At 29.8% G+C, this 11,426-nt stretch overlaps 1 protein-coding gene across 2 annotated transcripts; it reads left to right on the forward strand.

Annotated features, from left to right (window-relative positions):
• The first annotated feature begins 7,026 nt into the window (after positions 1 to 7,026).
• On the forward strand, positions 7,027 to 8,502 carry LOC145114541 (putative galacturonosyltransferase-like 4). Of its 2 annotated transcripts, XM_079050577.1 has the most exons (2): positions 7,027 to 8,189; positions 8,337 to 8,502. In XM_079050577.1, the coding sequence occupies exons 1-2, from the start codon at positions 7,223 to 7,225 to the stop codon at positions 8,432 to 8,434; spliced, it is 1,065 nt and encodes a 354-aa protein (XP_078906703.1). In that variant the 5' UTR covers positions 7,027 to 7,222; the 3' UTR covers positions 8,435 to 8,502. The 2 variants fall into 2 exon arrangements, with proteins under 2 accessions (XP_078906703.1, XP_078906702.1); XM_079050576.1 differs by having other exon boundaries at positions 7,030 to 8,502.
• The last annotated feature ends 2,924 nt before the right edge of the window (positions 8,503 to 11,426 follow it).

Below are 11,426 nucleotides of genomic sequence, written 5' to 3' on the forward strand. Positions count from 1 at the left end.
AAATGGATGTCACTTTCATTTTTCTTTAAACATAATAAAACACGTTAAAACGAAATTTTGTTATGCATTTCAGGAATAAAGTCTTTATAACAATCTCACACTTGACCTCAGAGATAAAGAAACACGGGAAGCAATTTGGTTTTTGAAGATTCATTTATGGATCACTTACAACCTCGGAAGTAAAATGTTATATATATATATATATATATATATATATATATATATATTATCTATTAAATAACTTCTTATGTCTTATACTAATCTTGTAAGTTTTTATTTTTTTTATCTAAATAGTTGTGCATAAAATAACAGTATTAACGAGGAATACACCTAAAGATTTGAAATTAAAGACAGCGGTACAAATTTGTTCATTTTACTAAATATTATCATAATGATTAATGGATACTTTTTGTATTTAACCGGCGCTTGTTTAAATATAAAGAACATGAGAATAATAAATGTAAAGAATAAGCGAATACGGGAATCAATAGAATTTGAACGTAAAAAATTTAACCGGTAGGCTAGGTAGAACATTATTTATATGTTGGCACAATAGATCTATATAATATAAATATCATGTAGAAGAATAGAAGACAATATTATTATTGTTCGTTAGCAGGTTGCTTTTTATGACTGCCTTTTACGAAACAACGTTGAACCATGTCTAAGCACAACAATCCCTACACTTCAAGTCCCAAATATACATCTCAGGTCTAAGAATACAAAGATCATCTTGACTACATACGCCTATCAATGCAGTTCATGTCATACCCAACAATGGCCTTATGACTGCCCCTTTAAGAAACAGCGTTGAACCATGTCTAAGCACAACAATCCCTACACCTCAAGTCCCAAATATGTATCTCAGGTCTAAGATTAAAAGATACAACCTTGATCAAAACATCACTCTTGACTACGATCCATAAAGTGGTTTCGATGCGGGTCAAGTCCAATACTTATTCTCCCAATCACATGAAGTTGGTAGCATCTCTTTGCCATTCTCATCTCCATGAGAATCCACCAATCCACTCATATTAGTCTTACCTCATAGATGCTCCCACAACTATGAACAACTATGGACATTTAGAATAACCTAGTTATTCAAGGATTTAAACATGCTAATATAGAACACAACAATTATTTAATGAAAGACTCATATCCAATATATCATTCATTACAATATCTGTTGTTTTACTGTTCCAATATCCAAATACTAAATTTCAATCAAATACATTTACTTGTATCAACAATGCCCTACAGCACCAGCTTGACTTTCATGCTTGCGCTAATGAAGCAGCTTTGTTAAGTAGATTTGACAAATTTGATTTGTATAAACTTTGCGAATACAATTATTTTCAGTTTTATATATAACTTATATATAAATAAAAACTATTGATAATGAATTAGATGCTTGAATATGACTTAGATACCAATACTTGCGTAATGGGATTACTCATAGTCATAATGAACTATATATTAAGCATCTTTGTACATGGTTCTCCAAACCACGAGGTACTCTAACTCTGATGTGTAACTGTAATTAAAATCTACATGGAACCACTATCCATGTAACTATCTCTTCATTCATAATGAGGACACGCCCGATTGTGACTGAGAGCCATCTCAATCTATTTGAAAATTTAGCATATAAAAGATGGCTCTGATACCACTGTTAGGTTTTGATACGAAATAAAAGTTTGTTTTTCACAAAAAGCGGCAACGGAAGATTTTAAAAATAACAAGTTTATTTTTAGTTAATAACAAAACCGAACCATCATGGATATATTTATAGAGGTTAAAATGAAATAAAACCAACCATTGGATGTTTTAGAGATAACCATTGAAGCCTTTGAACCCACTTGGTTTTGGGGTGTTGATGAAGATAACAAAAGATCAAAGTGTATGATCTTCTCTACAAGTATCCACCATCAAGAGTAAGGAACTTGGAATGCTAGTTCCTTCTTGTATTCTTGAGTGTCTAAAGCCTTTAAGTGCTTCACTCAATTAAGGACTAAAGGGAAAAACTCAAGAGGTCTTCTAATCACCAAAGCAAAGCACCAAACTTCAAAAGAAAAAAGCTTCTTCATGCTCACGGATTTAGAGAGAAAGAAGGGAAGAAAGAAGAGTTTCACTATTGCAAAAATGCAAGCCTCATGCATCTCTTATATAGCCCATGAAAAGTAATGTCTAACCATTAAAATAATCTAAAGTAATGGTAGCCTTTAGAAGCACCGGAGACAAAAAGTGGAAGGTTTGAATAAGCAACCTCCTACACCATCATTATGCCTTTTAAAAAGTAAGATTCTTTATTTTTTATAAACTCCAAGTTTATAAAATATAAACTTTGTCTTTAGATAAAAGACAAAAGAATCCAACTAGTCCAAAATGTTGTGCATGACTTATTAATTCATACCATATGAAATAATAGCTAGTAGTACTCTCTTATAATTATTATTTTCACAAAACAATAATTATTCCCTAACTAAAATACAAGAATCGATATTATTTATTAATAATCATATTAATAATAAATATACAAAATGCGCCAACTTGATAAAGGTGTGGCCCTATAGGATCATATATTAATAGCAATATCATTCCATAATGATTCTTGGGCATATGGATCCAACAATTCCACCAACGGATCGTTTCACCTTTGAATTGCCTCACAACGTAGGTGGTCTAAAACTTGCCCGTAAAAGATGACGGCTTGCAAGTCGTAAAGTCCAAATGGACCCTCTTTCCCACTAAAATATGACGGCTTGCAAGTCGTAAAGTCCTTGTACTCGCAGTTGCATCTGGGTTCATCATTCTTCCCGACCTCTAGTTCTTCTGGTCCTTGATAACTTTCAGACTCATTTTTTCCTTCCTGGATCGTTGTTGTATGAGTAAGAACCGGATCATTGTTGACTTGTTTAACGACTATTGGTTCATTGATCACCAGTGCTCCACATCTAGCGTTAGCTAGCTCCCGAGTCAGGATATTCCTAAACTCAACTCGTTTCTACTCTAGTAGGGTTTGCATCATATCTCAAACTTGAGAAATTAAATATCATCATACTTTTTTTTCCTACAAATCCTCTTACCCAATTAAATAGTGACATGTGTAACATTGAGTCCTTATTTAATGAAATTAATGATATTTTAGTATGCTAATATAAGATATGTCATCATTTAATTTGTAGGAACAAAAGTAGGAGGATATTTAATTTCTCCTAAAACTTCTTCCATGGTGAACCAAGCAGCTCCTGCTCTGGCGTTCTATGGTGCTGGACCTCTTTCATTATTTGTGACTCTACCGCTCCTTGTGATCATCATTTCATTCTATACCCATAGATTCGAGTTGTTTAGTATAGTAATAATTACTATATATTTAGCTCCTAATACCACCACAAACCTTAGGACCACCCATTGCTAAGTCTCAATAATGACAATGAGGTAGAGGGAAGATCATGATCTACCATTCAACATCTTCACTTAACATTACTTCAATTTTTGTCAAAGAATTGGTAATGTATGCTTATGAATATATACAAGACGAAATAACCTAAAAGAGTAAAACCCTACTTACCGAAATGTTATTGAAATAATTATGATTGTTAAATGTACTAAAAATGAAGAATTATTGAATACTTACTTGAAACTTGAAATTAGAGCATGTGTGCCATCTAATAAGCACAAATAATATGACAAACTTGACTATTTTCCGCGGTTAAAAGTGTAATAGACGGCGAAAATGAACTTTTGAATGTAGGGACATTTTGTATGTCTTTTGTATTACATTTGTGACTTGTGAGATTATTTCTGCATGAAAAAATTGCAAAAATGGTCCCTGTGGTTTGTCAATTTCTTTGGGTAAGGTCCAAAAAAAAATTTATTAACAAAAAAGGTCCCTATTTGGTGGTTTTGGTCCATACTTCGTTAAGTTTAACAGTTTTGCTGTTAAGTTTTGACAAATTACGGATTTACCCCTAGGGACCATTTCTGCAGTTTTGTCTTTTTACCAAACTACAAAGACCAATTATGCAATTTTGCCTTTTCATTTTATTGAATTATTGTATATTAATTCTTTTTTAACTTCTTTTTTATTGGTTTAATATATGTTAATAAATATTATGTTTAATATATTATAATTATATAATAGTAAATATTACTTCATCTGATTATTAATTTTTTTAATTAATTTTTTTGAATTTCTTCTTTATTGGATTAATTCTTTTTATTGGATTATTATATATTAAAAAAATATTATTTTTAACATATCATATTTATCTATTAGTAAGTGTTACTTTATTGGATTATTAATTTCATTTAATTAATTTTTTTATTGTGTTAATTCTTTTTATTTTATTATTACTTTATATTTATTATTTTTCTTTATAATAAGTATTATTTTTTAATTATTTTTTTTCTTTTAATTGCTTTCTTTATTGTTTTAAATAAAAATACTAAAAAAATCTCACCCACCCCACATCTCCTAATATATTTTAAATATTTGGAAGATAACATATTTTGAACAACACCACCACCATCACTCAGTCACCACTACCACTAACGGGCCGTCTCCAACCCCTATTACTATATATATATATATATATATATATATATATATATATATATATATATAATATTAAAAATAATATTTATTAATATATAATAATCCAATACAAAAGAAATTAAAAAAAGATTAATTAAAAGAATTAATGCACAATAATTCAATAAAATGAAAAAGAAAAATTGCAAAATGGTCCTCTTAGTTGTGTAAAAAGATAAAACTGCAGAAATGGTCCCTAGGGGTAAATGCGTCATTTTCAAAAACTTAACAACCAAGCTGTTAAACTTAACGAGGTAGGGACCAAAACCACAACAAAACCATCAAATATGGACATTTTTTTGCTACTAAACTTATTTTTTGGACCTTACCCAAAAATATTAACAAAACCATAAGGACCATTTTTGCAATTTTTTCTTTCTGCATACAGTGTATTTATTTTGTTAATTTTGACAAAACCCTCAGCTATAAGAACACAATATATTGTCATTGTAGTAAATAGTTAAAAGATTGTTAGAATACAAAAAACAATTAATTTCTTTATTTTGTTAAAAGATCGTTAGAATTCTTTTCTTTATTTATTTCAAACTTTAAAATACGAAAAAAATATGGTTGTATGTTTCTTTTGTTTCTTACTTACTAGGTGTGAGACTCATGTAATATCAAAATGTAAACATTAAGTATTTTTTAAAATTAAATTTTAAAATAAGGAAGGAAAAACATATTTATTGCAATTTATGATCAAATTTATTACATTTAATACTTTACTTATATAACTATATGTATTATGTGGCTTTTTAATTTTAAAAATTCAAAAAACCTAGAAATTGACACGTGGGTATTATTTATTTAAAAAATACCTCAAAATGAAAAGTGTCAAAACTTATGAGAGATTGACATGTGACAAAATGGATCTTCATTTATTAGAGTAGATATTTATGATCAAATTTATTACATTTAATACTTTACTTATATAACTATATGTATTATGTGACTTTTTAATTTTAAAAATTAAAAAAACCTAGAAGTTGACATGTGGATATTATTTATTTCAAAAATACCATAAAATGACAAGTATCAAAACTTATGAGAGATTGACATGTGACAAAATGGATATTCATTTATTAGAGTAGATAGAAGATATATATATATATATATATATATATATATATATATATATATATATATATATATATATATATATATATATATATATGAATTCAACTTTCATAGTAAAAATTTATAATTATAAATCAATTATTTTAAATAAATTATTAACTAAGAGATATATCAAAATTTTAAAGTTATTATAATTTCAAATTTAACATATAATTAGAAAAAGTAAATCAATTATAACTAAGTGACATATATCTCCTTAATATGTGGAATGAAGAATTGTATTTAAGTGACAAATGTCAAAAGGAGATTCAACCTATTTATTTATTAGAAATCCGTATTCTAATAAAAGAATAGTTTTATTCTCCTTTTGACATGTGTCATCTTATTAGACCTCTTAATTAATGCATATTTTATTCTTTTTTTGTCATGTGTCACCATATTATGTCTCCTAATTAATATTTGTCACTTGTCAACCTATTGATTATTCATTTTAAATTTTAAATTTTAAAATTTAAATTTCCCACTCTATCTACATTAAATTAATAACATTAAAATAAAATTAATACAAATTATAAAGTGAAATAATTTCATATATTTATTTAAATCAATGATTATAATTTTATATAACTAAAAATCTCTTAATTAATAATTTATTTAAAATAATTGATTAATAACTTTGAATTTTTACTATAAAAATTTAATTAATTTTGTAACCGTGGTTATAACGGGTTATAAACTAGTATATATATATATATATATATATATATATATATATATATATATATATATATATATATATATATATATATATATATATATATATATATATAGGGTGAGGTTCAATAGAGAACCATAATTAACCAAGGAACCAATCTTTTTTTCAACTTTTAGAACTTATTTTTTATCAAAAAAAACTAAAAATATATAAATTCATAACTTTTTATCCTTTTTCCACTGATATAAAATTCGATTTTTTTTACGTCAAATTCACAATGTGAATTTTTGAAAATTCACAATGTGAATCCGAAAAATATTTTTCACATTCACAATGTTAATATATGAATTTAGATTTTTTTCGATTTTTTTTTTGATAAAGAATAAACTCTAGAAATTGAAAAAAAGATTTATTTCCTTGAAAAACCAATAATTTGTTTCCATATATATATATATATATATATATATATATATATATATATATATATATATATATATATATATATATATATATATATATATATTCCTTGCAAACAATCAAAATTATAGCCGCACATCCCAAACCATTCATTAGTAGTACGATTTTTTTTTTTTGACGATTGTTGACTTCCTGATTTGTCATAAAAGAGTCAAAATTGTTATAGAAATATCCCATTATTTTCTTCCGAATAATCTTCTCTTTCTCTCAAACCCATCAATCCCCTTGTTTTCCTTTATAATATTTCTAAAAAGATTCTGTGATCAAAACTTTAAAATCTTTTTTCAATCAGCCTCTAATGGCTGTTTGAACTCTTTTTCCCTGATATTTCCGTCCACCGTCCTTTATTGCCGGGCAGGATGGCCTTTCGGAGCTTCGATTGTCTTCTACTCCTCATCGGCCTCCTGTCTCTGTCCTCCCTCCAACCACCATTAACCGCCCTTGCCGCCACCAATATCCGCCTCACCCGTAACCGAAAACTATCCCAAAATGTCCCTTTTTTCCGTGAAGCACCAGGGTTTCGTAATGGCCAAGCATGTGGATCCTCTCCCAGCGACCGAATCCATTTAGCAATGACTCTTGATTGCAACTACCTCCGTGGGACAATGGCCGCCGTCCAGTCAATTCTACATAACTCCGGCTGTCCGGAAAACGTAGTGTTCCATTTCCTATGGCTTCGGTTCGATCAAGATATTAAAACCAGCATCAAAACCACCTTCCCGTACCTCAACTTCAAACTCTACAGATTCGATTCCAATTTGGTCCAGGGTAAGATATCAAAATCCATACGCGAGGCGCTTGATGAACCCCTGAATTACGCAAGAATCTACCTTGCAGACATAATTCCGACGTATGTGAAACGGATCATCTATCTGGATTCGGATCTTGTTGTCGTGGATGATATCGAGAAGCTGTGGAGAGTTGACTTGCAAGACAAGGTGCTCGCTGCACCTGAATATTGTCAAGCCAATTTCACACAATACTTCAACGACAATTTCTGGTCCGACCCGGAATTGGCAAAAGTGTTCAAAGGGAGAGATAGAGGTAAGAATCCTTGTTATTTCAACACAGGAGTGATGGTTTTAGACGTTGAGAAATGGAGGCAAAGAGGGTATTTACAGAAGCTTGAAGAATGGATGGCAGTTCAGAAGCAAAAGAGGATATATCATTTGGGTTCTTTGCCACCATTTTTACTTGTTTTTGCTGGAAACATAAAAGCAGTTGACCATAGTTGGAACCAACATGGTTTGGGTGGTGACAACATTGAAGGAAAATGCAGGAGCTTGCACCCTGGTGCAATCAGCCTGCTTCATTGGAGTGGCAAAGGTAAACCATGGTTAAGGCTTGACTCGGGGAAACCCTGTGTGGTTGACCATTTGTGGGCCCCATATGATCTTTATCGTTTGTCCAAACTTATCTTGTCTTCGACAAATGATGAAACTTAGGTCCTCAAGGTGATTTCTTGAATTTTAGGCCAAGAAACAAGAACGGAATTCGTAAACAAGGTGAACGAGAGAGGGTTTCATGCTTTAGATTTGCAACAAGTACTAAAAGGGTATATCTGTCATTAAATTTGTGCGTTGCGAATGGGAGCATACATAAAGAGGTGAGGCTAACAGCAAATATATATATATATATATATATATATATATATATATATATATATATATATATATATATATATATGTTGATGGTTCTTAATCATTTTGTTCATACACGATACAAAAACAAAAATTCAAAGACGTTCCACCACACGATAGGAAATTCGTTTTAATTCTTGTTTTAGATTAGTTAGATTTTTAGGAACCCCATGTCCCTCTGTTGTACACTAATTTCATTTATTTCCCTATAAATTCTTTTGAGGTAGCTATATTCCCTGCCATTTACATTCATTTCGGTAACAATTGCATTGATTTTTTTTTTTTTACCTTTTTACCCATAAGAACAACCAACTTACATTTCTTTACCTATAAATATAATAACAACGTACATTCTTGCATTTCTTCAAATAGCAACATATATAACCTGAAATTTTTAAAGTGCTTGCAAATTTTTGGTTGCATATTGTTAATACAGTAAATAAATAAAAGCATGTTGTTATTATGGGTAATGGAAAGTACATTGCTATCATTAGTAAACAAATGTAGTTACATTACTATTATGAGCAAAAATAAAGTAAGATTTACAAGTTTCATCTATATTTTGTGATTATGGGTAAAGAAATATAAGTGCGTTGCTAAGATGAGTAAAGAATCTAAATGCATTGCTATTAAGAAGAGTAAACGAAATTTCATCGTTTTTTTATGATGTATCATTGAAGAAATACAAATGCATAGTTATGATTATTTTATAAAAGAAAACATGCACACAAACTGGAAATGATGTTTATTTTATGGCAACCATTTTTTATCATCACACATCGTTGATCTCTTTCATGCTCAAGTTCTTTTCCATGGCTTCTTTCTTGCTCCTTATAAATGCATCAGCTTTCTCATTTATATTTGAAGCAACACTCAAAAGATGATGCCTCCTTCCAGGCAGATTCCCACCTTCTATGATCTTCAAATTCGTCCTTTTGGGGGCTTTTTCTTGATCACCATTTCCATTCCTTTGATCCTGTGAATCCGTTTTCTGACGGGTTAATGTCGGATTCCCGTTTTCTTTGACCAAATTTTGACCAGAGCTCTTGTTTTTCCTGTTCACAATTGAACCATTAATGTGTCTAAACTCAACTAGTATTTCATGATCCGTGTCATGGCCATGATGATGGTGACTAATTACATCATGGTCCGGATTTCTGACTTGATGAGCTTGAGATCTTTCATCATGAGGTGATGTAAAATGTCTTGTAAGGAAGCTATTGATGATGAAATTGAATAGCCTATGGCAAATGCCAAGAGGGATAAAACCATCATCTGTTTTGCCCTCTTCTTGCATATTTGTGTTGAAAAATACACAGAAGAAGCATAAGAATTTAAGGGTTTTTTTTGTATGATTCTAATCTTTGAAGGTGAGGTATAGAAAAGATTAAAAAAGTGGGTAGATGGGGTCTTCTTTATGAGTCTGTTAAAGACAAAGGGTTTGCTTGTATGATACTATAATTTCATTGATAAGGCATAGAGTTGTACTTTTCTTGAATTTGGTTATATTCTTGAATAGTGACTATCACGAGATTCATGTTTAGTTGGTATTTTAACTTGGTTTCTTCCATGTATGTAGGCTAGTATAATAGGGGCCCACAAACAAGTTTTTTTTATATATAAAAGAAAAATCTAGAAACAAGAACCGAACTAGATATAGTTGGTTTTGGTTTGATTTATCTCTTTTGAGTTTTGACTGATCTTTTAATTAGTGTACATGTCTTGTATTGTATATTAGGCACATCATTTAGTTTGTGTATCTGTATTAGTCTTATTTTAGTTTAAGTTCATTGGCATGGCATTGTACTTTAACCCTTTTGGTAATGGCGTAATGCAATGTTCATTACGGGAAATTATAAGATTCTACACTTTGCATGCCTTTACGTGTGTGTTGATATTGTTCATACAAATACAAAAAATAATCTTCATCACCTTAATTAGTTAGGGTAAATAAGGGTCCAATCATGAGAGCTTATGGCTTAATAGTTTAATTCCAACCTTAATTATAAAGGTTCATATATAATTAATGATTACTTAACTAACAAATAGGGAAACCACATTATTGGAATATATGTTATACAAAATTCAACAAAGTGTTTCAAAATTAAATCTGTTTAACGATTCAACGATTCAAAACTGTAATGAAATCTAACCATAGTCCCACTTTTGATCACATGGGTCTAGTTGGTCATGCTTGGAGTGAAAAGAACATGTGCAATCTTGTCCATCTTCAAGATAGTTGATGTAGAAACTTGTTGACCTTGTTATTAATTATCACTACCTAATAGCACTTTGGTGGATGAAGGTAACTTTGGGTTTTCATGAGTGGATGGATTAACGAGAGTGGAAGGTGGAGTTTACCAGTCTTCCTAGCGATGTACAATTTTTTGGTATATGAAATGTCGATGTCGAGGTTAATTCAATAACGAACAAAAAGGTAGCAATTCTTTTGGCACAGTCTTTTGGTATATGCAGTTGAGAGGGTTTAGGTTTAAGTGAGGGGGTAACAAACTAGTCAAAATAGTTATTTAAATCGGTAATATAAAAAAAGTTAATTTGCATGTTTTAAAAGACATTTTTATATTATGTAAGTATTTCATGAAGAATTTTGAGATATATAATCATCCTTTTATGTCATCAAACAAAACTCGAACGAACCATGGTAGCAACTATACATTTTCTTGAACCACAAGATTCATTCACATTTACAGTTAAGTATAACCAAACTTTTCAATATTAGAAAGAGAAATCAAATATCTTTCCATTTTTTTTTCTTTTATCATCTTCCTACACATTTAAAAATGCGACACTTGTCATATTTAATAAATTTAATAAATTTTTATTACAATTATCATCATCTAAAAATGATAGAAAGATGGATAGAAATAAGTAGAATGATATTTAATTTCTCTAATTATTATAT

This window comes from Lactuca virosa, chromosome 5 (genome assembly GCF_052849685.1).
Source record: "Lactuca virosa cultivar CGN04683 chromosome 5, Lactuca_virosa_CGN04683_v6, whole genome shotgun sequence".
Classification (NCBI taxonomy): Eukaryota; Viridiplantae; Streptophyta; class Magnoliopsida; order Asterales; family Asteraceae; genus Lactuca; species Lactuca virosa.